Raw genomic sequence first — 27987 nt, 5'->3', positions numbered from 1 at the left:
CAGCGTTTCTATCGTGCTCTCGTCATGCGTGCGGTCCCTTGCAATACTAATTACTCGTGTTGAACACAGGACCTTTCTGAAGGTTCTCGACGCAAATGGGAAGCCGTGATCTGTACTAGCTTTCACATGGACAAAGTCGAACGCAGAACGACTTGAAGCTACATACTAGATAAGGTGGGACAGCATAGGTAAAGGATGGACCCTACGTAAGGAACGGACTCTTGAGTTGGCATTATCTTGGAAAAAGGTAACATTCAAATGCGTTTCTACACTATCTAGTTCTAAGTAATTCTTCTGCCCAGCGTGTTCTCGTTTCAATACCGCAACCTTGCACATTGTCTTCAAGTTGTCTTTGTGAAGACGCTGAGTACCCATGCGCCTCCACACTTTTTGGCGGAGTTGCCAGGACATTTGAACTCACACCTTGAATCGTCGACCTTCTGTAGAGTTTGTCGGAAGGTATTATCACAGTAGCAAACCCCGTTTACTAATCCGTGATATTGGTGCTTGAAGCAATTGATAGCGCACATGTCGGTCGTCATTTGATCGCTGCTGATGGTCAAACCGCCGAGTAGCTTCCTGTCGCCATCTGAATAGCATCCCAAGTACTGGAAATCAGGCTTGTGTTTCTTCAACTCCGTTTGTAATTGTTCTACACGAAGAAGATGTTCCTGCTCTTGCCTGTCCAATTGAGCTTTCAGTTCATCCTTTTGAGAAAGACATTGGGTTTTGTCTGCCTGGCACTCGTCGATGGAAGGGCCGCTGATCGTATCGGTGGGGAAGGTCGAAGAGAGGGATTGATTGAAGGTTATCCCGTTCGTGCAAGTGCACGAGCAGTTCGGACTTTCGGATGAGGGATCGGTACAGTCGACTGAAGGCTTCACACCTGGTACATAGAGTAAGCTTCTGCAGATGAATAAAACTGTTAAGGTGGACATACCATTTTCGCATGTATACGCGGTCCCAAAGAGGTCGACAGAGCTTCCGAGTACTTGTTGCGTGTCACTGCCGTAGAGAGTGGCACAAGCACCAGTGACAAAAAGAATCCAGGAAAGTCTCATGGTGATATCGAGTCGTCGAGGAGATGAGTAAAGCTTGAAGATATGGAGTTGTTTGATGGGTGGAGAGAGGTTGGGGCAAGGCCATGGTCTTATATCTTGAGTTCCAAGTTCCTTCTTCTCACGTACTTCGAGGTACCCAGATCAAAGGGTACCAAACTCACCAAGATCTACGTGACCATTACCATTGGAAGGCAATGCGTTCGGCGTAGATTAAGAAGTTCCGGAGCTATCTCTACACTGTGGTTGGGAAAAGTGGCCTCCAGCGGTACTGTTTCTGGAGGCTTGCTTTTGCTACCATCCTTTGCAACCTGTAGCTTTTGTGTCTCGACGATTGCTGCATATCCGAATCCCATATTGCTGTGCTTTCTTTTTAGCTTGATGACACTACTGTCGGCCCGAGCCGTATCGCTGGAACAACTCAACCATGTGCGTTGCCGACATTAACAGCAAACGTTTAAGGCGGATGGAGGGGTTCCGGCAGAACAGCAGAAGTGACAAGTAAAAGTCGCACTAGACAGATGATACTTGAATAACCTCAAGAGTGGACCTGTCTCCGGGATATCGCTTCTGAAGGAACTAACACCATGCACACCTCTTTACTCCTCACATCGCTTCTACTCTACCGCATCACGAATGCGCAATCTCAATCAAATCTACAATTAGACCCACAGCTAACGTGCCAGGATGGTAACCCCCTCTATCTTTGCAGATGAAGAGTTGCAACAGCTAATGCATGGGCTTAGGATACATGCCATCTCTCTCATGCGCTGAACCGCTCCCAGTCGAAGAGCAGTGCTCCTGCACTTGTAGTGACGGAGCAAAGTTCAACCAAACTCGTCCTGACTTCACAGGCTCTATCCCTATCACCCCAAGCCTAGGGGACGGAGAAAAGATGGAGGGCAAGCCATGCACTACAGATATTATCCATCCGTGGATAGAACTATCGTTGCCTCGAAATGCCAATACGATGGAGCCGAGCACGGTTTCGTCTAACACCATCGATAACCCGGAGGACAGCATCTTGCTAGTAGCCGATTCCAGACAGAGATGCCAAAACTTTGTAGTGTATATCGACGATGTACGTGTCGGAGTGACATCTGGAGAAGGTGCGCTTGACGGCAGCTGGTGCGGGTCTGGAGAAGAATGTATTGAGAAGCATGGAGGGAGCCATGCGAACTTCAAACTCTTACAAGGTAAGAGATTCCTGCTTTACAACATCAGCATGATTCTTGTGCTAACCTTCTATGCCTTATCTTCTAGGACGACGCAAGATTGGTCTTCAATGGGTCGATGTTCAGGAGGCATCCGATAAATGCAGAGAATATCCTGAAGCAGTTGGATCTTTCCAGGTGTACAAGCCCTGTGATCGAATGGTGTAGAAGTGCATGCTAGGAAGGTCTTTGAAGCGTACAAAGGGGCCGCGGATGTCAAACGCTGAAATTTTGCCAAAAGACATGTCGATGTATTGATGGCAAACCCTCCCTCACTGTTTATGCAAGTATGTTATAACCTTGACGCTTTATGAGTGAGAGATACAGCCTGCACAAGAATTCCGTAGTCAGGCATGTAGCGTCTAGAGTACTGTGTGCTGCAGTCATAGAAAACCACACGATGCGCGTGATGGGTGCGTGTCGTTTGCGAAAGGTGGTTTATTAGATACTTAGGGAAGTCGCCGCTCAAGACGCGATCACCGAGGTCCTTTAAAATACTGATGTAGATAAAGGCATGAAATCGCATTGCGGTGACCAGAGGCATAAAGGGCTGAGCGCGAAGCCACATAAACAGATCCTGTTGCTGCGAAAACAAAGCTCGTCGTGCAGCTGCAACAGCAGAGACTCGCTAGCTTCGATCATCGAGCCGATTGGTCAGATCAAGCACGGGCGAAACCGGAGACGGAAGACCGCCCGGGACCGCGATAAGCTTCCAAGGTTTAGCCCTCCACGCAATCCCATCACCGTTTCTAATAAGAGTCACATCGCGCTGGAAGTTTGCCTCTGCAACGTCCTTGTGACATGCAGTATTCTTCAAAGAAGATTCTCGTCGTCTCACACGCCACTCGAAATCCTCCAACTGGCTATCGGCAACACATCACATGACGTCTTCAATCGTGAGAGGACGATGCAGACCAGCCGATCGCCATCGTGGTGTTGAGAATGTTTCAGCTGGGGGGTGCAGGCTCGCGGCGTCTGAGTGGGCCGGTTGCTGGTCGCCAGTGTGGAGGGCGGCACTAAGGGAGGCCGCGCATGCAGGCTAAGCCCAACGCCACAAAATGGCGCCGGCGTCCAGGCTTGGACGCATAATTGACTTGGGCTAAGAGAGTACCTTGTTCCACACGGCGAGGGTGAGGTGTGAACTTCACCGGATAGTGATCGAGGCCTGGTCGACTGGTGGGAGTTGTGCGTGTTACGCGTAGACTATTGGGGTGCGATAGTGTATCAGCGATCGTATTCTGATCCGAGGCTTCCGCTTACATTGCACCGTGTACGAAGACTGTTGCCTGGCGGCGCAGTGCGACATGTTGTTGTTGCTGTTGTTGCTTGATGTCTGGCGTGGTGCCACCTACACCCACCACGTTGACTCCCCGCGGACAGCCGGCAGCGGATGACATAACGACACTGAGACGCCTTGAGTCGTCAAACGTTTGCTGGCAGCGACTTAGCGGATGCGCCCCTTGGCTAACACTTAGCGAAAGGCCCCATAATGATGTAAATTGCGCGAAAAGCAAACCTTGGGCGCGCAGCTGGCAGCGACGTCGTCCAGTGAAGCGGTCGAGGGAGAGTCGCGATATGAGGGTGACCACCGGCCATGTCTGCTATTTTCGCATGTGAATTGCTTTGTCGACGACTTTTGTTTGAGACGCAAGGGCAGCATCGCCAATTCCGGCAAGGAGGTGGGCTGACTGGGGCACCCCGGCTAGCGCGGCTTAGCCCAGCCCGTACGTGTGGAAATGCGCAGAATGACTGCTCCCCCCGAACTTCGTCGTCGCTGCCCTTCATCACAACATCATCGCCGTCTGGCACACCATCCCCTCACCTTTTCCCCCACCCACGCCTCTCCACGGCCTTTTGTAGCCCTGCACGCCTGTAATACGCCCCTCTCTCCTGTATTCACGAATTCTTTTCTGGAATTTCGTGCTGGTGCGGCTGTCTCTTCCTTATCAAGTGGCCGATCATCGCGCCTCTTGCCCTCCACGTCACCACCCTCAACGGCTTAACTGCTTGTTGCTTCTCTTCCTGCACTCCTTCGCGCACACTTGATACCCCCTACCCGTTTTAATATTCTCTTCTGCACGACTTGCCCTTCGATTTTCCCGTCGATATAAGTCGCGCATTACTGTTGTTGCGCCTGCTGCAACGTCATCCTGCAGCCTCACTAGCACCTCGACTTCGATGCGCACGACCCTCACAACTACAGATGAGCTCTGTTGGTTCTAGGCTTCCACTTCTTTCACAATGCAGTCCATGTTCCGCCTCCCATGGTGTAACGAGTCGCCTGGCGACAAGATCATGGAGAAATCTACCCTCCACAAGTCAAGACCGCTGCCGGTCGACATGCCACACTTCATGAACAACATGAACAAGATCAAGCGGAAACGGACGGATAGTCCTGAGCCAGTAGTGAAGAAGTGGAAGGGCGCGCACGGTGAGGTGAGACCGTCGACGGTCAACGCAAATGTGAATGCAAACGCGAAAGCTGCGGCCGACAATGGACGTCTTGCGGATGCACCCAAGCCTGCCGCTGCTGATGTCTTGGATGCCCGACCCAAAGCCCAGCCGAAGAAAGAGGGCGCAAGCAAGAGCAAGGCCGCGAAACCTCAGCAACCGACTGCCAAACCTGACTCCATCAACACGCCATCTACCACCACGGACTCTGGACTGACCCCTGTGCAACAAGCTATCGAGGCGCAAATCAACTACGAAATTCTGCTCAAGCATAACGAACTTCGTTTGATTGAACAGGAGCTCGCCAAGTGCCAGGTTTCCCTCGAGCAGCTGAGGCGTTGTTCCCTCATCCCATTCCCAGGTAGCGATGGCCTTAGTGAGGATGCCAGTCTCGGGGTTGGCGCTTCATTGCAACCCAGCTCTGGCATGACAGAACCTCAGTATGCTGCTCCATGGGGAGTCACCGACGGCCCGTACACTCGTCACTACGCAAAATGGTTGATCTCGGATGCCAAGTTTGACCCCGTATCAGAGCGCGCATTCGCTCAGCAAGCCCAAGGGTACTTTGGCACTGGTGAAGGCAGGACGACGCGCGGCAGCTTTGCTGACTATGGGTCTCACAGAGGCCGCACGTCGCGAACTTCGACTGGAATGTTGAAGCTCACGCCCCTTGGTGAAACTCCAGCACCAGCGCCCAAGCTCGACCCGTTGTTGCACAAGCGATCGACCGATGGTCAATGGGTGCGCCTGTACTGCGCTCCCTGTGGTCACAGCAACTTCTCCAACACCCAAGGTTTCCTCAACCACTGCCGGATCAAGCACACGCAGGTCTTCAAGAGTCACGACGCTGCAGCTATTGCATGTGGTGTCCCTGTCGATGTTAACGATGTTGGAACTCCTGTTACCGCCGCCGAACCAGCGAGCGCTCCCGTTGCGCCCCCAGTCGTATCTTTCCCCGTTGTAGCCACTCCCGGTATCGTCCACCCACTAGCATCGCAATCTGCACCCGTTCCACAAGCTCGGGAGGTACACCGTGATCAGAACGCATCCCCACGTGACGATTCGAAGGTTACCACCCCGGCTAGCTTTGCCAAGTCATCATCGACGCCTTACCTTGCTGCACGATTCGCCAACAGCGGCGCCCAAGGCGACTTGAAGGAGCTCGTCGAGACTGCCCGTGCAAAGGTCGACCTGGACGTAATGGACGCCTCGGATGACGACAGCCCTGCTCCGACCCCCGTGTCAGCAGTGCCGCCGCATCTAGCGCGTCTCCCTGCTAGCGGACCCGCAAGCAAAGCCCCGTCAGCACGACCAGGCAGCAAGAAGGGCAGCAACTCCAGTCATGCGCGCCTACCGTTGTCATTACCATCTCCCACCAAGTCTGAAGGCGATCATCACATGCCAAGCTCACCGGTAGATCTCAGCCCTCACACGGTTGAGTCCAACCCTGGGCTCGTCAGCGATCACGACGACGACGATGATGATGAGGATGCTGACGATGCGCACAGCCAGCCTGACCTCTCCATTGGCGGCGACGACGTCATGGTCGAGGATGCGAGCGACGTTGAGGGCGTGCAAGAACGCAGGGGTTCTCGACCGGCACTCCATGGATGCTTCGAAAAGGGAGAGGGAAGCCGGAAGCACTGAGTAGCGAGAGCGAGTTAGGTCCGGCTCACACTGTTCCTGTTTCTCATCCCTTCTTCCTTTACGATGTCACTTGCCATGGAGCTATGGCACTTTTTCATTCTTATCAACACCGGCGGCTTTATTCCTTCTTCACTTTTACACGGGTTACCAGCAATGGACGGAGTCGGTCCGGCTGGCTCAGGACATTCCAACATGTTCTGCTTTTGAACTTTATTCCTTCATCATCTCTCACCTGCTTTGTCACTGCTGCTACTATTGTCGTTCTTACGGAAATGCCCTCAAAATGTGTCAGAAACTCTCATCTCACGAGCGAGTCGTTTGCCTTTTCTATCAAAGAAGGGAAAGTGGCTCTCTAGTTTAGGCGCTGGAAACGTCGTGTATCATCACCTTTGCTATATGTACGAAACTGGGTGGTGTTTGGTTGGGGTGGCTGTCGTTGTTCATCTTTCATGGGATGGAGTGGGTGGATTAGATGGAAACTTTGGGGTTGTGCAGGTACACTTGCATATGGCTAAAATGATGGCAAGGAGTGTGAAAGCTTGCTTGCGCGATTGGTTTCTGCCTATATGTATATAACTTTTTTAATCTTATGAAAACCCTTGTCAAACATGTTTGATTGATTGAGTTGGTGATGTTGTTGTAGTCGCACCTTGCCTGCCGCGGCTTGTCGATCATTGTGGAGGTCTACTTCCATGGATGTGTGACTGATAGTCCGATCGGCATGTTCATTGCCCAGTCTCTGATACTATCCCGTAACGCCTCGCTTCGTAAATGTGTCCTCCGTGAATCACTCTGCTCATCCAACGCAATGTATCCTCTCCTCACACTCAACTCATAAACTGCAGTACCTGAAAATTGTCAGCATGCTATCCAATCGATTCCGCTTCCTTTCCCTTGTTATCATCCCATATCCTATTTCCCTCTCCCCATCCCCCTCAAGACAAAGATAATCCACTTACCGCCATAACCACACAAGCCAAACTAACATACGGACTCAATCTCTCGCCCACGCGCGCCGCCTTCCACACCGGTGATATCCAATATTTCTCCTTGTTCCGATCGAGAGGGCCGGGGAAAGTCGCGTGTGCGTACGTCGCCGTACAGATTGTGAGGAGGATTACGAGGAGCAGGGATTGGAAGTTGAAGAGCGCGGTCTGGGGAATAATTAGCGAAGATGAACGTGAGGAGGAATGGGGTAACGGACCATCGTGATGAATGTGAAGGTGGAGGGTTTTGGTGGTGGGCTTGGATAGGTGCGGATAGGTGTTGGATGGAGGGTGTTCGTAGCTTGTGATGTCTTCGCGGTGTCTCAGAGAAGATGCGATCGTATTCGGAGAGGTAGGTGAAGTTGCTGCCTAGGGAAAGCGCACGCTTCAGGCCAGATTGTTGCCGCAGTCGTGAACGTTGGTTGCGCAACCAGGGCCGCCGCGGACAAGGGGTCTGTGCGCACTCCCGGCCGCCGCACGTGGGATCGTCATTGCAGCTCGCGCGCTAGATCCTAGGAACAAGCGCGACTGCAACTCGCGACTTCACCTCCACAACCTCAAACCTCCAGATACGGCGCAGCGGAAGTCCATCATACGGGTGTTGCGCTTCGGAATTACACGCGATCGCTGCAGATAGCCGCGCCGAAAGAAAGATCAAGAAGAGCGTAAGGAGAGGAGAGCGAGGCAGTCGAACAACGACAAAGACCGCAAGAAACACAACACCATGACAGAGCCACGTATGCGCCTGCGGCAAAAAGGCCAGCAGTTCCCTACGCAAGACTGTAAGACTCCATCTCCTCCACCATCACCCAAGCCGCTCCTCTACCCACCCCAAGCCCCCATCACCACCTCCACACACCATTGAACCACCCATACTAACACCATCTTAGTAGAAGCCTTCCTCCTTGCCTTTGGCGACAACGACTACCCTTTACCAGAAACCATGCGCGTCCTCGACGAAATCATAACCGACTATATCATCGAAACCTGCCACGAAGCCGCATCTGTTGCCCACCATGCTCGGCGTGCCAAAATCAAGCTCGACGACTTTAAGTTCATGCTCAGGAGGGACACGGGGAAATTGGGGAGAGTGTCGGAGATGCTGGAGACAGATAAGGAGCTGAAGAGGAAGAGGAAGGCGTTTGACACTGATGAGGGGGCGGTGTTGGTGGAGAAAGATGGCGGTGGGGAGGGTGAGGGTGGTGGAGGCGGGACTAAACTGGGGAGGCCAAAGAAGAGGGTAGATGGGGATGGGGAAGTAGGAGAGAAGGGTGGAGAGGAGCCGAAGAAGAAGAAAAAGAAGAAGAGGGATCAGGGCGGTGGGGATGATGCTAGTACGGTGCGGAGTGGATGACATTGAGGGTTATGATAAACGTCTGCGGCTGCAACGATGTCATGGAGCTCAGATTGCAGATCGGGACGGGTCGCAACAAATGCGCAAGGCATGCGAGCAGCTATACTGCGGCTGGAAGCGATGGAGAGCTACAACTTCGTTATCGTCGAGCAGAAGAGGCATCGTCACGTTCCTGGCAAGTTCCTAGCAACCGGATGGGAAGTGCGAGGGTGTTGTGCATTACTGGGAGTATGGTCATTCGCGGATTGCATGGGTTTACTGGCGTTTTGAATGGATACCCAGTGGGGTCTTGAGACCTTCTACAAAATACAAAAGAACCAAACGTCATCGATTTCCAATACATCTTCGAACTCGGTGCCCTTACGGTCGCAGTATTACGCATTTCTCCTAATAAAGCATCCAAATAGATAGGTATTACCAACCTACTGAGGAAATCTATCTGTATAAGTTACCCACACCGATAGCAATTTGTGGAGACAGACTTTTCTTCCAATCCTCAAAGTTATGGCTGACCAGTACAAACTCTCAATGCTATGAATCCACCCCTTCATCCTTTCCTTCCGTTGCGTGAGACGGGTACGTGTGTGGACTTCTTCTTCGTTCTTCAGATATAAGACCAGCCGCATCCTGTTCCCAAGTAAAGTCTCAAATCAACTTGTTGCGGTAGCAGGATCCCAGTCTTCCATCATCAAATCCATCTCTCTTGTATACATGTGACCTTTACACCAAGCTATCTCGGATGTAGACATGGAAGACTCCACATACGCGTACTTGTCATCTGGAGTTAGTGTTAGGTTGAACGTCTTTCGGTCGTAGCCGAGCTCGTCGGGGTGAGTGTCTGCTGAGTGTGTGTCTTCGGCATCGGGCAAGTAGAGGGGTTGTGGGGAAGCCATGTCTCTATCTGAATCCATTGTTGTGTCCCCGATAACTGCTTCTTCAACATCAGGGCTATGCGAAGCTTGTACAAGCGGACATGGAACTGATGACTTGGGATCTGAGGGGTACTTGGATAGCTGCGGGAAGTACGAGGTATGTATGGGTGGTTCATTGAGACTGAATCAGTAGAATGCCGGGTTTCATGCGCATTGCCTTTGTGGCTGCGCCACGCACCCGGAATATGAGACTGACTTGGTGATATCACAATTGGTGAAGTATATGTTGAGCGGACAAGGCGTTTGGTTGGTGTTGTGATGGGGATCGCGATAGAGCGGTTGAGATGACGAAGAAAGAGGAGAAAAACTGGGCGGAATTAGATGCGGGAGTTGAAGCTAGAGCTTGATGGTCGGAAAGCAAGAGGTAGTAGATGTGTGGTCGGGATGAAGGGCATGGATTGGGTATGTTATCTATTTCCTGGTCTTGTGCTTCGAGCATGATGGCGCAGTGCGAGTGAGCATTTCACGATGTTGAGGTCGTGGACCCAAACTCTCATATTGTTGCGCAACTCACATAATGCTACATACTGGTCACTGTGACTACGCATCGGAACACAGAATAGAGGCCTCCTAGAGACTCGACGGTTCTGCAGTCGAATGTCGAGGTTGGCCACGCCTTTCTTCGACAGGTCGCTCTCACCTCACTCACGGAAAAGAAGCGCGTTCGATCTCACCGCAGCGTATCCACCTTCACTGACGCAATGCTGCTACTTCGCCTGGCTTGTAAAGGCTTCAATCATGAACACCTACCACAAAAGCCTCCAGCATGAAGCTCCACATCCTCATCATCGCAGTGATCGCGACATTGGCTTCGACACACGTCCTCACCCCCAATGACAGTCCACTCACGAGCCTCACCTACGATGCCGACCTCAAAGAGACACCCATAGCCAATGCCGTCGACATCTCCACCGTCCACACCGCGGCAGACAGGCCACCCAACGTCAAGTTTGACAAAGCCGTGTCCACCGGCCAAACGCTCGACTCCGCCATGAAATCCAAAGACAGCGTCGCCCGCTGGTTCTTCAAAGACTACCCGCAATACGCCGAAACCTGCCAGTCACCCTTCACCGGCGACGGGCGTGCCGACCTCGCGAAGTGGGGCTTCGACGACAGTGAAGCACTGAGCGTGAAAGTAGCGAACGAGTGCGACTTCGATGCGTATCATAAGATTAAGGCGGCGTTCGATGAGATAGGCTTGGATACGAAGGCAGCGAAGGATGGGGGGCCGAATCACTGTTTCAAGGTTAATCATAGGGATGGTCCGGCGATTAAGAGGGATGACAAGGGGGAGTTGCCTAGTGAGGCAAAGCAGGTATATGATGTTTGTGGGAAGGAATATCGGGTCTGACCCCCCTCCTCCTCCTCACCATCCATCCCGCCTCAAACGTATATGCTAACAGACACCCCCAGGCCACAGGCGCATCCTACGAATTCGCCGCCAATCCGCACGGCCTCCTCGCCCTCATGAACATCATGTCGATGACGTATTCAGCAAAAACATACACCTGGTTTCGTACGCCGCTGCCCTCTGAACTCCCCGACATAGGTACGACTCAGGATATCGGGTGGGCCATGTGGAACCGAGTCAACGCACCCAGTCTGGCTGGGCTCAAGTACCTGCTTGTTACGCAGGTGATGAATGCGGGGTCGAGAGAGATATTTCGGCATGCGCTGGGGTTGCTGGAGCCGCCGGAGAGTGAGTATAAATTGTGGCCGGGGCATGAGTTTGGAATGGGGACGAAGGGGGGATTGGCAATTTTGGGTATGTTGAAGGTCCTCCTACTCTAATGATCCACACTGTGGAGAGCCCGGAACGTTAACGAAATCCTAGGCTCCCCGGTGGGACGATGGGCGGGATACTTGCTGCTACAACACAAGGACCAGCTTGGTGGTAATAGATACATCGAGAAGGTAAGGCTGTTCAAACCACCAGGAGCGAGTTTGCCGTATCTTCTTTTCTACGTGGCGAAAGATCCATGGGTCGGCGATGTTAAGCCTGTGGCTGCGAGGATGGTGGAGAAGAACGATACGAGTGTGCTGGTGAGAACGAGGAACGAGGATACGAAGAATGTGGTGAGACAACACGTCGTCTACCTGCGGCCGTAGAGTGTTGCGAAGAAGAGAGCTCGATGAGTGTACGATGGTTGCGATGGCCTTCGAAAGCGTCTAAGACGAGGAACGTTGTACTATCTCTTACGATTTCTTCAGACGCACCTGTCTATCGAATACGAACATTGTAGGATAAATACTCACACAAAGTCAAAGACATCCCCCTTATCGTTCACCATCCTCCCCACCCTCTTCCCCCCAACAATCCTCTCCAACTCCATCCTTTCCCACTTGGAGAAACACACCTTGACGCTCGCTTCTGCGCGACTAATCTCCGCACGTTCAATCGACTTGCCCACGAAACCCACAACTTCATCGTAGAATACAGGGTTCTCGGGTACTCCGTAAAACACCACGCGCTTCACGCCGCGGATATTGTACCTGTGGAAATGATGGGCGCGGCCGGTGTACAGAAGGAGTGAGTGTTTCCCATTCATGAAATGGGACCGTGCCTTGCGGACGTCGGTGGCGTCAGTGTATTCGCTAATCGATGCGTATGCGATATCAGAATCCACAAGTGAGTTCCGGACGCGCACGAAATCGAGGTAGCTGGGTATGAAGACCAGGACGCCCAATCCGCCGTCGGGCTGTTTGGGTAACCGGGTAATGGACGGCAGGATAGACGTGTTGAAGTATTTGAAGCGCGCGTCTGGGTCTGTGAGGTGTGATGGCGAGTCGAACCGGAGGAACGTTTGTTTGATGCCGTAAGAGAGGGATTCGATGAGCCCGGCGGTGTGGTCCGGAGTGTATTTCAAGCGGCCCGCGTAGTTGCGCATGTGTTTGTTGTAGAGAGTGTTTATCTTTGGTGTTAAGAAAGCGGATAGGATGATTGTTTGACGGATGTATGGTGCATGGCCGTCTAGATACCAGGATCGCACGCGCGAGAAGTCACAGCCGTGTGCATCTTTTGGTTGGAGATTCAGATGCTCGAAGACGTATTCTGCGTGTTCCCAATTTTGCATTAGCGCTGCGTCGGCTTGTTCCATGATGACCATTTCGATGGAAGACAAGAAGTCCGAGTCGCGTTTCTTGGGGTCGCCGGATTCGATGGCGCGGCGTAGGCCGAGGGTGGAGGCGAAGATGATGTCGGAGTTGTAGAATGTGGAGTAGAACTTGAGGGTTTTGCGTGTGAGCTTTACGCCGATGCGGAATTCATTCTCGTCGTTTCCTTCGAAGAGTTCGCGGAAGTCGGCAGGGCGGTCGGGTGAGAACTTGTCTTCAGGAGCGGAAAAGCTGTCGAGGAAGCGCTTTTTATTTTCTTGCTGCTCGAAATCGTGGAGCTTGGTTAGGCTGTCTAGGACGCGGACGCAGGCTTGCTTTGTCTCGAGGAGGAAGAGGATCTTGGGGCGGGTGAAACCTTGGTCGCGGTATTCGACGTCTGGGTCGTCTTCTTTTGCTGTCGCTAGCTTTGCGTTGTTCTTGAGCACTCGGTCGCGCGTCATGAGGATGTGGTTCAGGGCGTGTAGACAGGTGATGTCTCGTAGACGGCCGGTATTTTGCACCGTTCTTGCGCCGAACAGCAGATCTTGGTAGCCAAATATCGAGGGTACGATGGCTTGTTCCAGCCCATCGAAAGCGCCGACCTTCTTCTGCGCGTTTTCAACAAGCCGCGCTTTCAACTGGACGTCGCGCACACTTCTCAGCTTCCTGTTCGGCTTGATCTCGTCGCTAGGAACCTGGAGTATGCCAACTCCCTTGCCAGATGCTCGATCCAACTTCTGTGATGTCCACTGGTTGGCAGCTATCCGCTTGAGTCGCGTCGCTAGGTCGTTCTCGTCGGGGTTCACAAAGTGTTTCTGGTAGGCCTGCTCGAGCTCTTGCTCTTCTTGGTAGTCTTCGTCCGCGTCTTCGTCGTTCTCAACCTCTGCCTGCTCATCCTCAGCCTCGTCGCCTTCCAGGGTGGTAGATTCAGCGTCGTCGTCTAATTCGACCTCCTGTTCAGGCTCGTCGTGCGCCAGCTTCCTTCTCTTCTTGCGATGCTCTTCCGAGCCAGTTTTGCGCGACGAGAAAGACTGCAGGAGAGTCGCATAGGCGTTCGAGATGGGTTGCGCTTCTTCTTCTTCTTCTTCTTCCTCCTCCTCTTCGTCCGAGGCATCGTCTTCCGATACGTCGGATTCGCTCTCGTCGGATGGGGTGGGTTCGCGCATGGGGATGTTTCTGGTACTGTTAGGATTGGACTAATGCGCCTGCGACCAATATCCGTACTCACGAATCTTCAACCTCGTCTCGTGTTCTCGCTGCGGCGAATCCGCCTCTGCTTCCACCTCTTCCACGACCTCTCATGCCGCCTCTGCCCCTTCCCACTCCGCCGCCTCTACTACCGCCCCTCCCTCCTCCACGAGAGCCGCCTCGTCCTCTCATTGGCGCCATGTTGGGTTGCGCCGGTGAATGCGCCGATGTGAAGGGAGCTTGATGCAAGACGTCGATACTTTCACAGGGTCAGGTAAATGTTATACTGAGTCGTGACTGCTTCTTGCGCAAGCGGAAAGGCAGAACATATGCGGTTGAAGTAGAATCGTCGCGTTGGGATGTTGGATGTCGCGCCGCCAGAAAAAGTTCAGATGGTCCGTGCAAGCGAACGCACCTGCCCAGATTTCGTGAAGAATATCGCTGCGTGCCCCACCAACCACATTTGACGTCCCCCGAGCGCCTCAACACCACGCCCACCACGCAAGACCCTATCACCATTGCAACCGCCACCATGGCCGAGAACGACTCCTTCCTGCATCTGGCGCGCCCGCTCGGCCCCGCCTCCATGGGCGCCCAGCCGTCGACTGCCCCGCTGAACGTCGCTATCCAGCCCCAGGTATGCGACAAGCGCCGCGAGAGGCTGCCTGCTCTACTCTCTGACACGCTGTAACTAGGCCGTCTTCTCCATCCTCGATCACTCCCTCCGCCGCCCCGCCGAGCAAGAACGTGTTATCGGCACCCTCCTCGGTACCCGTAGCGAAGACGGCACCGAGATCGAGATCCGCAACTGCTATGCCGTCCCCCACACCGAGACGGCCGAGCAGGTTGAGGTCGACATGGACTACCAGAAGCAGATGCTCGCCCTGCACCTGCGCGCCAACCCCCGCGAAGTCCTCGTCGGCTGGTACGCCACCAGCAGCGACCTCAACACCTTCTCCGCCCTCATCCAGAACTTCTACAGCCAGCAAGGCGACGGCACATGGCCACACCCCGCCGTCCATCTGACTGTCTCGACAGTCCCCGGCCAGGAGATTGAGTCCAAGACATACATCTCCGCGCCCATTGGTGTCACCGCCGAGCGCGCCGCCGACTCATGCCTCTTCATTCCAGTGCCCCACGAGATCAAGTACGGCGAGGCTGAGAGGTCAGGACTGGAGCTCATCTCCTCGGCAAAGGACCGCGAGGACCGATCACAGGAGGTCATGACCGACCTCGACTCGCTGGAGACCGCCATCACACACGTCCTGGACATGCTTGAGCGCGTCTCCAACTACGTTAACAACGTGCTGGACGAAGAGGCCGAGCCATCTTCTGCGCTTGGTCAGTTCCTGATGAACGCACTCAGCCTGGCACCCAAGGTCGAACCCGCCGACATTGAGCGCGACTTGTACGCACCATCTATCCATTTACTCTATATCTGCTAATATATCACAGCAACGCACACATCCAAGACGTCCTCGTCGTATCATACCTCGCCAACACCATTCGCACACAAATCGATCTCTCGAACCGTCTCGCAACCGCCGCGCTCACCATGGGCGGTGGCGACCCTCTCGCTGGCGATGGCAAGAAGGACGGCGACAACAGGGGCAAGGGCGGCGACCGACGAGGTGGCGGCAAGGGTAGGCAACAAAGGGAACAGGAGGCATGAATAGGATGAAAAGGCACACTGCATGGAGTTTGGCGTTCTAGTGACATGCCACTGTTGACGCAGTAAGCGCGGCATAGCGCTCGGGGAACAAGAAAGAAAAGGCTGCGCGTCTGGATACGAAGGGCAATGGGCCGAGATGATGAGGAGAGGTGAGCGAGCTGAAGCATGGATGAACCGCTCGCTCGCTGGCGAAGTAGAGCACTATATGGTGCCCTGTATCACTACTGCTTTGTTCTGATGGTAGCACTGATGGCATATGACCAGATGCATGAGGCTTGACGAAATGAACACGATCAAACAAAAACTGGAGATTGCGGAGATTTTAGTGTGATCATGTTGACGTATACGGTTCTAGGTAGCACTGGGTGGCTCTTTCCACTCCTGTCTGACGTGACTGAAGATGTCTCTCACCTTTACCTCAGTTCTTAGACACCACAATCACATGACACGAGAATTACTGCACTACTCACGATATGGTATCGAATATGTTCGATAAGCTATTAACAAGAACGAACGCTTCGATCTCTAATCGAATTGATAGCGCTGCGGAAGCTTCTCACAGGTGAGTGCCGTTGTTCTTACCTTCCACGATATCTCGTGGGAAGTCGCGCAGGACATTCCACAGCTCCTGCGATCGATGACTGACTGCTTTCAGGCCATCAACCACGTCCAATCACTTGACAACGAAAGCGACTGAGACTGAAATTGGCAGTGATGACGATGACGACTATGAAATCGAGAACCTTGACAAAGCGCAATCTGGCGAACACTTCAACTCCGTACTCACGGCAGATACCCTTGAGCTTGGTTACATCGATCTCATTGACCGCGTTTGCCATGAATTGGAACGCAACCATCCCTTGATCAGAGTCGTCCGCATCGCTGAATTGGAATATCTTGGATGGTTCCACAACAAGACGTCCATCCTCGCTCGCCTAGCCTCCAAAGAAGAAATTGCATCCGGAAAGTTGCTACTCACCGGAATAGCATCGGCTTACCATGACCTTGGCTCCGGTTTGTGCATACAACCCGTCGGCTTGATAACGATGATGCTTGGATGAAGAAGATGAGCGACTCCGAAGCAAAAGAATTCTGGACGCGATGTCAAACCTTCAGAAATGAAAACACTGTTTACATTGCCAACGTCAGACTCTGGGGAAAGACCTTTATCAACGCAAACAAATCGGCCAAAGTGCAAGAACAAGAACGACAAGCGCGAAAAGAGAAGCTCGAGGCCCTTGAGGCACGGTGTAAAGACATGCGCCCATACTACGAAAGCATCCAGAACATGGTCTGTGAGGATCGCGCCGTGCTATCGGCGAATCAAAAACGCTTCGGAATTCGTGCAAATGTATTCGAGCGCGGATTGGAGTATGTCGCGACGATAACGGCGACGGATGCTGCGTGTTGGGAGCCACCGGATCGAACATAAACGTGCCGTGGGCTTGAATCGTTATCTCCTTTTCATTTCTCTCATATCGAAGTGTCGATTTCGGTGCGTCATATCGTGGTCAGATACGGTGAGCGCACTTATTACGTTGTGGTTGCTTATATAGGGTGCAAATCTGGTACATTCGCTTTTCTATCAAGGTCATATCTTGGTGCACTCTTCCTATATCGGGTGCAGATCTGGTGCTCCTGCGCGTATATCGAGATCAAACCTTGGTGAGCCGTTCAGTGTAACGTAGCATTACATAGTCGCAGAAATGCTTAACATCACGATCAACCTTCTTCGTTAATTAACAGGCAACACAATAACATCTATTAGGTTCAGGTTGGGTGTAACACAAATGTGATAAGATTGAGACGAAGAGTGGACGAGTCACGAACGCATGGAAGGGCTGTGTCGACGCATGGCATACAGAAGTATACAGATTGGGCCGATTGGTGCTCAGGGATAACGGATGACCAGCCCAGTTCGTGAATCCTCGATGATATCTCGGTCACGTGCGCAAGCGCACAGCGCGCAACAGTACGCGTCTAAACAATACTTAGGCTAAACCTCTTAAACCTAGCTAGAGCTTAATCTAAACTATTAGCAATTAACTTTTAGCCTCTTAGTAGTCTATAGTTCTCTTCTCTATTAGATACAACTTTAGTATACCTGTGCGATAGCTCCCTGAGCGTAGCCCTTACATCACTTAGCAGTCTTTTATTCGTTTTTACGGGTTTGCATCCACCAGATGGTTAACACGAATAGACTGACAAGTTTAGTGATCTAGGTGCAAAAAGCAAGCCGCACTCCACTTTTCTTACATTCTTTTTGTCTGTCATCTCCACCTGCACTCGATCGGCGAGGGCCGACCCATACATTGTGCATATGCATATGTGCCAAGAGGGGTGAACGGTGTGTAAACGGGCCGATGTGTTGGATTCCCACGTATCCAACTAGAAGTCTCCTTAGCATCTGCAGCGATTCTTCATATAGTAATTTTACTGAGTTCTCCTTGAATCTTTTTAAGCTGAAAAAAAGGTAACTTCACTTTTATTAATTTATACTCTCGGATTACCCTTCTTTCTTGTAAAGGATAAAGGGCACTACATTACACTTGATGCATATAAAATGATGCACCTTTTTTTCTCTTTGATGCACAAGCTAAGGATCCTGCAGTCCCACACATATTCGATGGATACGAAGCGTGCGATGGTGTGCTGCACAAGCAATGCAGGCATGTATCTATCTACATGCACAGTGCAGTTCAGTGACAGTCAGTTCTTTCACGAATACTACAGCCCCACTTTCTTCAGCGCTAGTCTTATGTGGCTTGCGTAGCTTATGTGTTGCAGTGCAGCACGGTTTCTGTTCCTTCAAGTAGCATACGAGGTTTCTCACCGCTGCTGTTGTGTAACACAATCTTACTCCCACAATCCAGTCTAGATCATCTCCAACATATGCTTCGCAGCACGAAAAAAAGCAATGCTATTCCAATCATAGTGCTGCTCCGAAGAGAGGAGCCCATTTGCAGTTTTCATACAGACGATTTCCAAAAAGCAACTAGGCAACAGATGGGTGCATATCGAAGTATATTCCTAAGGTCTTTGGACTTTCAGGTTTACTCAAAGAACAAGGACGAAGTATAAAGCATCTGGCGTTTCCTATCGATTGTCAGTCCCCAATCTACACTCAACCATCTCTGCCTTCAAACACGATTCTCCAAGCATTTGAGAACTTCTTCGATACTTTGCATACTACGTCAGTCGGGATGACGAACAAAACCCGTGACTATGGTGACTTGAGAGTCACGCTTACCAAGGACCTCGTATGGAAGTGGAATGAGAAGGGTACAGGTGCTACCCGGTATGGAGAGTTCTATCTTGCGAACTCCCAAGGTGCAATGCGTCCTGTGGGATCTTTTGGTCAAGACAAATGGGATGACCAGAAAGATAAGAGAGCTACGCTCCTAGTTGGAAACGTTCCTGGGAGTTCTGGGAAGCCAGCTGTTGCAAGCCCTACTAGTTACGACTGGGTGTGGGACGACCGAGGCGGCGCCGGCAAGTATGATGGCACAGTCTGGCGACCTGTTGCGCCTTCTGGGTATGTCTCGCTGGGGGACGTCTGGACAAGCAGCTACGAAAGTCCATCAACCGATGCGATATGGTGTGTTCGATCGGACTTGACTATGCAATCGCAATACAACCCGAACAGCCTCTGGGACGACACAAAATCCGGAGGTAATCACGACTGTTCAGTGTGGTCGATTATTCCCCCTCAGATTAGCGTAGGCGGATCCGAGAAGATTACAGTCCTTTCCGATTGCCACAGGGCTATCAAAGCATATGGACAGCCTTCCTCGGACCTTGCCAGGGTTCTGGTACTTCCTTGTCCAAAGGATTTCAAATCTTTCAGTGCAAGACCGCCAAAATTCACCAAGGACACAATCCCACGCGAAGGAGATCTGTTTAGTGAGCTGGATCAGTGTGAGGTTGAATTACCTTTCACGGCGTTTTTTCCGCCAACACATGTCACGAGCCTGGGTCTGATTTCTGATCCTTTTTGCAAGCTTGGGAGACGTACTGCATGGTTGGTTGAAAAACGACACTCCAACAACGGTGGAGGTACTATCATTGACGAGAAGACAATCAAGAAAGGTATCTCTAAGTCGGAGTCACAAGAGATGGTGCACTCAGCTGGTGTAGAGATTACTGCATCCTTTGGTATAAAGGCTATGGGTGGAGGCGTAGACGTCAGTCTCAACTATCAGTTCACCTCGACAAAATCCTCTTCGTATAACGAATACGAGGAGTTCACCGACAGACGACAATACAACGTTCCGCCCTACACCTGTTCAATATTCCTCACTGAACGTGTTTGGCTCGTAGCTACTCGCGCTGACGGCTCTTTCACTCTATCGGAGATCCAATACAACACTACCGACGGCATGAACATCGAGGAAGTCAAGCTGAGCTGAATCAAGTCCGCAGCTGTTATGTTTAAGTTGTATCTGTCGCTCATTATCATGTACCGGTCCCATTGTTCACTCGCTTAGAATGTACACGTCCTGCTTCGGTCGCTCATCATTACGTATTAGCTATCCAATGCACTCATTCAGAATGTACACATCCCAATTTGGTTCTGAATTCTGGAGAACTGCAATGATACTACAACCTTCGTTCTCTATTGCTGCTAGTAGTTAACATTAGCTAGAAAGCGCCCTGCAATAGAACCAATATTACACACTCTGCGAAGCAACCACTTTTGGTAGTCCAGGAGCAGACTGTTTCGCTAATCTTTCCGAAAGCTTCAACTTGCTTCTTTACTTGTCGGATCATCCCGTAGTTCGCGCAGATTTATCTCAGGGACGACCCGGTCCCTGGCTTCCTCTGGCTGGACGAGGAGAAGATATTCCACTTGGTCGCGAATGAATCATCGCAATGCCTGCATGTGCAGCTCCAGACTTTCGTATGATAGCCGCTGGCCGTTATCTAACCAATGGACATAGCCAAGGGACGTGATCTGATCCCATGTCTTTCGGCCAAAAGTGCAAAGTTTCAAGGCCCAGTGCATAAGTGAACGGCTAGATGATACCATTAACCGACCCTGCATTTCATCTAGAAGTTCTCCAGGAAATTCCACCTCACCCGATTCTGCTGCGACAACTGCGCGTTGCATGACGAGGAGTTGTGCTATCTTGACGAAGGCTGACAAATGGTGGGTGAAGTTTTCTGATTCACGAAAACCTTTGCGCTCTTCATTGACGCCGTGACAGCAGATAACCGACGACCACTGTGATGGGCTAGAGCCTGACTCAACCCGCGTTGACTGGCGCGCCGTCGTCATTCTCATCTAAGCTCTCACACAATAAACTCAGGGTACCATAAGCACGGAGCAACCCAGCTACCTTCCGATATCTTCGTGTGGGACAGGTCAAAACATGACTACTCGGCGCCGCGAAGGAATTCGGCATTGTGGCACAGTCGTGGCGCAGTCGTGGCGGTGAACGTTGGGCGATTCAGCCTAATGGAAACGACACGAGGCACCTCTTCGTCCACTTCAACGACAGCCTTTGATCATGCTTCCAATCCTCCATGTTAGAGTCTTGATTCTGGAACAGGCTATGAGATGTTCACCTCACCGCCCATCGTGGAGTTGCCTCAGGCAGACTTAGGATCCCTTGTCGCGGTGATGGCTTTCGGCCCTGTTGGCACCGCGTCGTGCGCTGCGCCTGCTTCACAGTTCTGCCTGGACGAGTATACGGTATAAAGATGTCTTGCATCTCTAGTCAGATTGAACATCGTCAGAGTGGTTTGATCAGGCCTCGTTCTTATCTTTGAAACACGCACACAATGTCACTTCGCACCACTCCCGTCGCTAAGGCCGTCCCTCCCACTACGTCGCCGAATGTTGCAGGCCAGACGATCAATCTGAACTTCGTTCCCGATGATATCCACCACCTCATTCTCTCCGACATTGTGGACACATCACCCGCAGACTTACTGAATGTGGCGCAATCGTCCGGGGTCTTGCACTATGCTGCATTGCCATACATATACCGCAACATCACCTTGAATGGAGAATCAACGGCGTACCAGGCGCTCGTGGAGAAGATCTGTAACGATGAGCATGGCAATATCACGAGGCATGTTCGTAGTATCACAGTCAAAGACGAGGTACCGTCTGCAGACCTGATCACGATACTCAGCAAGACTTCGCGGCACCAAAATCTCCGATCACTCAAGTATGTTCCTTCGCGCTGTTTGAAGTATTAAACTGACTCGGGTAGTTGGGAGACCTCGACACACATGTCTCCTGCAGTACACGACATGATCCATGCGATGTGGCCGAAACCTGAGATACGCGTCCTTGTCGTAGACCGCAAGATGGCAAAGAGCGTTGCACATCGTCAGATGGACATGGAGCTCCTGTCATCTCCGCTTCTTGTTAGCTTAACCTACGAGGTATACATGCAGGGCTACGCCCCTGAGCACCCTTGCCGATCCGAGTGGCCCCGACTCTCCCAGGCCCTGGCGACCGGTGGCAACGTCAGATCTCTTCGGCTCCAAGTCTTGCAAGACGGTCACAACCGTTTTACACCCGATACGGAGCCAGCGAAGATACCGCGCCTCGATCTCACCACCGGTATGCGCCTACCTCTACTGGAGGAGATGACTCTTCAGACCTTGAGATATCATGGCCAGACGGCCTACCTCTGGGATCCTGACTATTGTCGCACGTTCCGTGATGCTATCGACTGTTCTCGGTTGCGCAAACTTGATTTCGGTAGCGAACACCCTGAGAACTTCTTTGCTTGCTTCGAAGGGTCTTGTCCGCAACTCAAAACGTTGAGTTTTGGGGTGAGGGAGGGTGATACAGCACCTGCGAGGCGGTTCATTGAGTCGCTCGATGCACTTGAACATCTGGATCTATCGCGAGCGCAAGCGGGAATCGACGACCTTTGGCCCGCTATTGAGCAGCACAAGAACACACTGGAGACACTGATTCTTGGGCCGACATTCGAATCTTATTGCAAACATGTTCCGATGGGATTAGACCGCCTGGAGGATATCGCCTCAAGATTTCCCAAACTAAAGAGACTAGGTTGGGACGCACCTTGCAAACGCAACGTGAGTCTCACCCATTGAAACCATACCGCATTTGCGCTGACCATACTCTTAGATCGATGCAAAACATCTCGCAGTTCTGTCGAGCCTGAAGCTCACGAAACTTGATCTCTGGCTACACATCCCTGGCGAAGCAAACGATTACAGCGAGGAACTTGTACAAGATATCTGGGGCAACATACCCCATCCGAAGCTGAACAAAGAGGGTACTGTTGCCTCTGCGACAAGTATTGCAGATCATCTTTTGGAGTCGTCGCAAGACGCTTTTAAGTGGCTCACTCTTCATGTCTCGCGAGTGGGGGCTTCGGACCGCTGCCAAACATATATGATGTATTCGAAGCTCCAACTCAGACTGAATGGGAGTGCCGATCAGATGCGAGGAGATACGTGGGATGTGCGCGGGAAGCTGGATTGGTCTTATGAATCTAATAAGTTAGCGGAAGATCTGCAGTTTGAGCAGGAGTAGGGAGATGACGGCCAGGACGAGGTACAAAAGAACTTCTTCCTTTCGATTTGAGCCTACATGTATTCTCTTTCTCATCCCGTCGTATGCTCCTCCGTTATTTCTGGTGATGCTAGTTATGATTGGCTCGTCTTATCTATGGGTCATATGTGAACCACGGAACAGCTATAGGTGTCGCATGTTTGGTAGCGAACGGCGCAGTCATCCATCTACTTGAAAAGTTTTGCCTCCAAAATATTCGTCCGTCGTATCCATTATCTCTCCTCACAGTACTCGCTACGATGTACGAACATGAGCTAGAAAATCGGAGTGATGAACAAGAGGTGATAGTCGTCGATCAGACGCCCACACGAGAGCAGAGTGAGGCTGCACGACGCGCAGAGAAATTTGAGAGAAGAGCTATGAGAAAACGCATAGCACTTCTCGACCAAGCGCTTGCACGCGCGAGGGAGAAGGCATACAAGGCACATTACCGGGCGGTCAATCTGGGCGAAAAGGTCGAGGAGGAACGGACATCCCTCGTCGAGGACTTGCTTCCATACCACAGGCGCAAGGCGGCAAGATCGAAACAAAGAGCCAGAAAGCACCACACGGAGCTTCTTGACCGATTCTTCCGACTGCCTAGAGAGATCCGCGACTTGGTATATCACCACGCCTGGAGCGGCACAATGACCTCCTTCTACCAAGAGCTGACATGGAACTTCTCGGAGCACGATCCAATCCCTTGGGGCCCAATCGTTACGGCCGAGTATTCATGTACTGGTCCATACAGGGCTAGCCTCATGTCGGTATGCGATCTTGTAACACCAGAGAACGGAGGCACCTGCAAGGGACCTAGACACGCCCAAGAGTATGCATGGATATGGACGACCCAGCAGATCTTCTCGGAGTCTACGGAGCAGTTTTATCGCTATACCCAGTTCACACGATCTGCGCGGGCTGAGGCCCACTACTATCATATGTGCGCGCATATTGTTCCAAGGCACAAGTTGTATGAGTCGGCGTACGCTTTTCCGAACATTCTCCTGGCACGCCACGTATTGCTCGATGTGGGACACGAAGCATCTCTTCACATAGCCAACGATGGCATACTGGCCTCGATTCTGGAACTGCTGGCTATGGCGAAGAAATGTAAGGAGAAGAAGGCGCTGCGGGTGAGTTGGAAAACGAACACAACGGACACAAAACCATTTCACCTCAAAGATTTGGTTCCTGCAAGTACGCCTCACTCGATGGCTGCAAGAGCCTTCGAAGAGTTGGTGTTGAGAGATCTGGAGCGGGTAGGATGGGAGATCACGATCGATAACCATCCAACGATACAATAATAGCGCAGAAGGACACAAGCCACTTCGTCGAGTTTGAAGGTGAAGGCGATGGCGCAGCGAAAGACGCGATAACCTAGATGCAAAGGTGTTGTTGCCAGCGCCCACTTAGATAGTCGCAAATATGATGACATCTCTACCTCATCCTAGCCGTTCCCTTGGCTCATCGACCTACGAAACCAGCGAGCTTTCTTCTCGGCTGCATTTCTGGCGCGCATCGTGACTGATGACCCTGGAAAGACCATAGTATCCCACAAATGCGGTGGGATGACGACATCATCTTTCATCAGATCGTACTGTCCGGTTTCGACTAGCTGGGAGACTACTGCTACGCCAGAGCTGATCTTTGCAATGAAATCGCTCATTCCCTACTTTGCTTAGTGGGGGTATCTTCACGAAGCTTGAACGAGCACTCACCTCCCAGGTACTACCCGAATGCCATGGGCATGAGAATTTGCGGCCAAGGGGGTCTTGGAATAGGATTGGTGCAGCCGCATTCTGCGCCCGCTTCCTTGCTACCTCTAATTCTTGCGCCGCTTCTTTCGCGTCCTGAAGGGCTCTCGCATGCGCGGCCTCTATTTCCTTCCGCTCATCTGCTGCCTTCTCTTCAGCCTCTTCCCTTGCTCTTTGCGCAGCGTCTAACAAGAGTTTCGCTTTCTCAGCTGCTTCTCGCTTTTCATCAGCTATCCTTGCAGCTTCTGTGTCAGCTGCTGCTGCTTGATCCGCCGCGCGTGCCGCATCTTGAGCTGCTTCTCTCTTGAGTTGCTCGTCCTTCTGGGCTAGGATTAAACTTTCGAGTTTTGCGAGTTTGTCTTCATCTCCACGTCTTTTTGCCGCAGCAAGAGCCTCTGCCTCTTTTGTCTTCGCAGCAGCAGCAGCTTCTGCCTTTTTTGTCTTTGCCAACAGTCTATTCTTTTCAGCTGTCGCTTGAGCTGCCAAGAGGCGCTCTATCTTGTCGAGCCCATCTTCTTCCCGCGTGCCCCTCTCAACACTCTCTTGAGACACCAATCCTTCTTCTTTAGGTGGCTGCCTTCCCTGGCTTAACATGGTTTCCGGCTCCTGAAACGAAGAGCGTGGAGGGGGTGTTACATGCTGCGACGATGTGACATTCGGCAGCCGTGGTGTTGAGAGAGCGCCTTCTAGTAGGATAGAACTATCTTGCTTTAAGGCTGTATGTTCTAACTCAAAAGCGTGGTCGGGTTCACGGGAAGGAAGGGCCGAAATTGACGATTCTCTCGTCACGCCATTAAGCAAAGGAGTGACTTTGGATCTGTCATTGTGCATGGCTTCACTACCATGACCAGTATAGCTAGCTCCACGCGGTATGTTTCCCTGCGGTTGGTCATCGCGTACAAGCCTTTTGATTTGATCTTGGGGCGATACATCCGGGTATGTCCTCGCATCAGCTCTCGAGCTGCCGCCTTCGGTCGCGACAGAACGCTGTCCAAATTCACGTGCATCTGATCCCCCGGTGGCAGGTATGGACGAGGTACCCTTGCTTGCAGTATAGTCCGCTCGCTTGTGCGCAAAAGTATTCTCGGACGCATTCCAGCTCCACGTTGCGTTGAGGCTCGGAGAATCTAGCACATCCTTTGCCAGCGCACAAGACCTTTGCTGCATCTCGATGATGTGAGTACAGTCACGAGCTGCCTGGAGGGGATATTCGTCATCCTCAAAGTGTTCGTTATTGATAAGTGTTTGATCGTGTAGCGTTAGGCCGCGCTCTTGAAGAGGTTGAGGAGTAAGCACGACCAACTCTCCCCCAGCTCCTTGTATCGCATCTCCAACCTCTGTTGAAGCGCTGGAATCTAAAGTGAGCGGAAAAGATGAAGCTTCTTCGTGATTTATCTCCTTATGATGATGCAGACACTCCGTAGCGTCTTCCGCAAACTTAATGTTGCTCTCAAGCTGCACTTTGAGACTATCGCTGTACAGACGTCAACCATCGTACTGCAATTGTGATTTTTTGCTACATACCTGATGGATTCCGGGGTATCTCGCTGCAGCACAACGGCCAGGTTCATCGTGGAGACAAGCACGATGATAGTAGTCTTGAACGAATCCACTAAGCTCTTCACAAACATAACCTTGGGGCCTACTTTCATCCATCTAAGACGAAACCGTAGAAGCGACATGGTGAACGCAAGTCGTGCCGTGTCACGTTGAACTGGCTCTCCAATGAGCATTCTTAGATCTTCGATAAGTGTCCTGCACGCCGCGATTAAGACGACGGTGATCTCGCGAAGCTTCTCTGTCTTCGTATGGGGGAGATCCACGACCATACTCAACTGTGTGAGAAAGCTCGAGAAGACGGAGATATCAGCGGCAATCATTCTAGCCTCATACTCCGCTGATTTGATGACATTGGCGACTTCAAGGAGCGTTCTGGCTAGTTGCGCGCTCGCGCCAGCCAGAGTGATGAGTGAAGCTGCCAACCCGATGATCTCCGCCATGGTGATGAGCTAGAATCCTTCTACCGCGTCGTTCATGCAGAATGAATAGGGTGCGCCTTTGACTCAGACTGCGGTCTGGTACTGGTTCGGGCTGGTCATTAAGATTGTGCTTTAGTATGCAGTATAATTGCGATGGCTTTGATAACCGTGTCGTTAACCCATCGAGCGTTAGATGTCTAGGTGTCGCATGCTGTCCAGCGTGTGTCGTGAATATGATGAAGATTAAGCCAGGCTGTAGAGACTGCGCGGAATGTCACAGCTCTTGTAATGATGTATCGAGTAATTCCCAAAGTCATGAGAGCTTCCTGTCGCTGTTCTGCTGCTCCACCTCCCCAAGGCTGAGCTATGTACATGTATTCCATTGGCTGCACCAGGTCGCATGCAACGCGCATGTACGTGCCCCGCACTGGTAAGCACCTGCCTTCTTCCTGACAGCGAGTACTCAGCCATGCTGCAGCACCTCCCAGGATAAGGCGAGGCAGAAACTAAAGGCTGATGTTGCTATTAGCGATGAATGAGCCTGGCGTGGGGTATGAGTTGGAGATGCGGCCGAAGTGTAGTACTGCGGCGACGCGAAGCGGACGAGGGACTCAGAGCTTCCGAAATCCACATCACATCCATCCTATCAGGTCCCGAGGTCGTCTTGAATCAGAAATACCATCAGCATGAACCGAAGTAAACATATGCAATAATCGCGCGGCGCAGGCAAGTGAGTCGCACCCTATGCAACTTCCGCAGCTTTCGTCTCAATCTTAATCTCCGGGCCCTCAATCTTCTTCACCTTCCTCCCCTCCCACCACGACATTATCCCCGCGAACATCGCAACCCCACACCCCAGCGCAATAAACGTTCCCGTCGCCCACGTCGGTCGATCCAACCGATTATAATGCCACATAAAGAAACAAAGCACAGCCTGCAACAGCGTATTCAACACCATCATATTAACTGTAAACGCCAACTTCCACATACTTGTCGGCGGCGCCCTCTCCCCCGTAAACGTCTGCGGCATCAAATCTTCCTCCCCGCGCCACCCCTCATTCTCCGTGAACCACGCCGGCGGGCGGAACCAAGCTTTATTCTGGTTCCAAAGCCGGC

The 27987-nt window shown here is 51.9% G+C and overlaps 13 protein-coding genes across 13 annotated transcripts; 8 read left to right on the top strand and 5 right to left on the bottom strand.

Moving 5' to 3' along the window:
• Nucleotides 1-233: 233 nt before the first annotated feature.
• On the bottom strand, nucleotides 234-961 carry BKA58DRAFT_379094 (uncharacterized protein). Its single transcript, XM_046169781.1, has one exon. It carries the CDS (start codon nucleotides 936-938, stop codon nucleotides 342-344), a length of 597 nt encoding a protein of 198 aa, XP_046026999.1. The 5' UTR covers nucleotides 939-961; the 3' UTR covers nucleotides 234-341.
• Nucleotides 962-1530: 569 nt separating this feature from the next.
• Nucleotides 1531-2613, top strand: BKA58DRAFT_114525 (uncharacterized protein). The gene is made up of 3 exons (XM_046163996.1): nucleotides 1531-1748; nucleotides 1805-2254; nucleotides 2322-2613. Exons 1-3 carry the CDS (start codon nucleotides 1646-1648, stop codon nucleotides 2438-2440), a joined length of 672 nt encoding a protein of 223 aa, XP_046026998.1. The 5' UTR covers nucleotides 1531-1645; the 3' UTR covers nucleotides 2441-2613.
• A 1781-nt stretch (nucleotides 2614-4394) lies between these two features.
• On the top strand, nucleotides 4395-6604 carry BKA58DRAFT_114420 (uncharacterized protein). The gene has a single exon (XM_046163992.1). The coding sequence runs from the start codon at nucleotides 4514-4516 to the stop codon at nucleotides 6368-6370; it is 1857 nt and encodes a 618-aa protein (XP_046026997.1). The 5' UTR covers nucleotides 4395-4513; the 3' UTR covers nucleotides 6371-6604.
• A 375-nt stretch (nucleotides 6605-6979) lies between these two features.
• Nucleotides 6980-7767, bottom strand: BKA58DRAFT_379085 (uncharacterized protein). Its single transcript, XM_046169780.1, has 3 exons — nucleotides 7575-7767; nucleotides 7330-7524; nucleotides 6980-7218 (listed from the first exon to the last, which is right to left on the bottom strand). Exons 1-3 carry the CDS (start codon nucleotides 7575-7577, stop codon nucleotides 7198-7200), a joined length of 219 nt encoding a protein of 72 aa, XP_046026996.1. The 5' UTR covers nucleotides 7578-7767; the 3' UTR covers nucleotides 6980-7197.
• Nucleotides 7768-8080: 313 nt separating this feature from the next.
• Nucleotides 8081-8710, top strand: BKA58DRAFT_437020 (transcription initiation factor IID, 18kD subunit-domain-containing protein; the record flags this gene model as incomplete). The annotated part of the gene is made up of 2 exons (XM_046173455.1): nucleotides 8081-8138; nucleotides 8247-8710. The coding sequence occupies 2 exons, from the start codon at nucleotides 8081-8083 to the stop codon at nucleotides 8708-8710; spliced, it is 522 nt and encodes a 173-aa protein (XP_046026995.1).
• Nucleotides 8711-10042: 1332 nt separating this feature from the next.
• On the top strand, nucleotides 10043-11610 carry BKA58DRAFT_453805 (uncharacterized protein; the record flags this gene model as incomplete). The annotated part of the gene is made up of 3 exons (XM_046174487.1): nucleotides 10043-10987; nucleotides 11056-11407; nucleotides 11477-11610. Coding segments are annotated over exons 1-3 (1065 nt in total), but the record flags the coding sequence as incomplete, so codon positions are not given.
• Nucleotides 11408-14067, bottom strand: BKA58DRAFT_114409 (U3 small nucleolar RNA-associated protein 25). The gene is made up of 2 exons (XM_046163991.1): nucleotides 13960-14067; nucleotides 11408-13911 (listed from the first exon to the last, which is right to left on the bottom strand). The coding sequence occupies exon 2, from the start codon at nucleotides 13899-13901 to the stop codon at nucleotides 11895-11897; it is 2007 nt and encodes a 668-aa protein (XP_046026993.1). The 5' UTR covers nucleotides 13902-13911; nucleotides 13960-14067; the 3' UTR covers nucleotides 11408-11894.
• Nucleotides 14068-14371: 304 nt separating this feature from the next.
• BKA58DRAFT_114393 (JAB1/Mov34/MPN/PAD-1 ubiquitin protease-domain-containing protein) lies at nucleotides 14372-15614 on the top strand. The gene is made up of 3 exons (XM_046163990.1): nucleotides 14372-14560; nucleotides 14619-15331; nucleotides 15379-15614. The coding sequence occupies exons 1-3, from the start codon at nucleotides 14456-14458 to the stop codon at nucleotides 15593-15595; spliced, it is 1035 nt and encodes a 344-aa protein (XP_046026992.1). The 5' UTR covers nucleotides 14372-14455; the 3' UTR covers nucleotides 15596-15614.
• Nucleotides 15615-18798: 3184 nt separating this feature from the next.
• On the top strand, nucleotides 18799-20004 carry BKA58DRAFT_310252 (uncharacterized protein; the record flags this gene model as incomplete). Its single annotated transcript, XM_046167285.1, has 1 exon — nucleotides 18799-20004. One exon carries the CDS (start codon nucleotides 18799-18801, stop codon nucleotides 20002-20004), a length of 1206 nt encoding a protein of 401 aa, XP_046026991.1.
• Nucleotides 20005-21290: 1286 nt separating this feature from the next.
• BKA58DRAFT_114365 (uncharacterized protein) lies at nucleotides 21291-23259 on the top strand. Its single transcript, XM_046163989.1, has 3 exons — nucleotides 21291-21771; nucleotides 21817-22657; nucleotides 22710-23259. The coding sequence occupies exons 1-3, from the start codon at nucleotides 21380-21382 to the stop codon at nucleotides 23118-23120; spliced, it is 1644 nt and encodes a 547-aa protein (XP_046026990.1). The 5' UTR covers nucleotides 21291-21379; the 3' UTR covers nucleotides 23121-23259.
• A 139-nt stretch (nucleotides 23260-23398) lies between these two features.
• On the top strand, nucleotides 23399-24442 carry BKA58DRAFT_437014 (uncharacterized protein; the record flags this gene model as incomplete). The annotated part of the gene is made up of 1 exon (XM_046173454.1): nucleotides 23399-24442. The coding sequence occupies one exon, from the start codon at nucleotides 23399-23401 to the stop codon at nucleotides 24440-24442; it is 1044 nt and encodes a 347-aa protein (XP_046026989.1).
• Nucleotides 24443-24585: 143 nt separating this feature from the next.
• On the bottom strand, nucleotides 24586-26892 carry BKA58DRAFT_437013 (uncharacterized protein; the record flags this gene model as incomplete). Its single annotated transcript, XM_046173453.1, has 3 exons — nucleotides 24586-24807; nucleotides 24857-26366; nucleotides 26417-26892. The coding sequence occupies 3 exons, from the start codon at nucleotides 26890-26892 to the stop codon at nucleotides 24586-24588; spliced, it is 2208 nt and encodes a 735-aa protein (XP_046026988.1).
• Nucleotides 26893-27640: 748 nt separating this feature from the next.
• On the bottom strand, nucleotides 27641-27987 carry BKA58DRAFT_276587 (uncharacterized protein; the record flags this gene model as incomplete). Its single annotated transcript, XM_046166811.1, has 1 exon — nucleotides 27641-27987. A coding segment is annotated over one exon (347 nt), but the record flags the coding sequence as incomplete, so codon positions are not given.

Source organism: Alternaria rosae (genome assembly GCF_020736505.1).
Source record: "Alternaria rosae strain MPI-PUGE-AT-0040 chromosome Unknown BKA58scaffold_3, whole genome shotgun sequence".
NCBI lineage: Eukaryota > Fungi > Ascomycota > Dothideomycetes > Pleosporales > Pleosporaceae > Alternaria > Alternaria rosae.
Note: the sequence above shows the minus strand (reverse complement) of the source record. Positions and strands in the feature narration are given on the sequence as shown.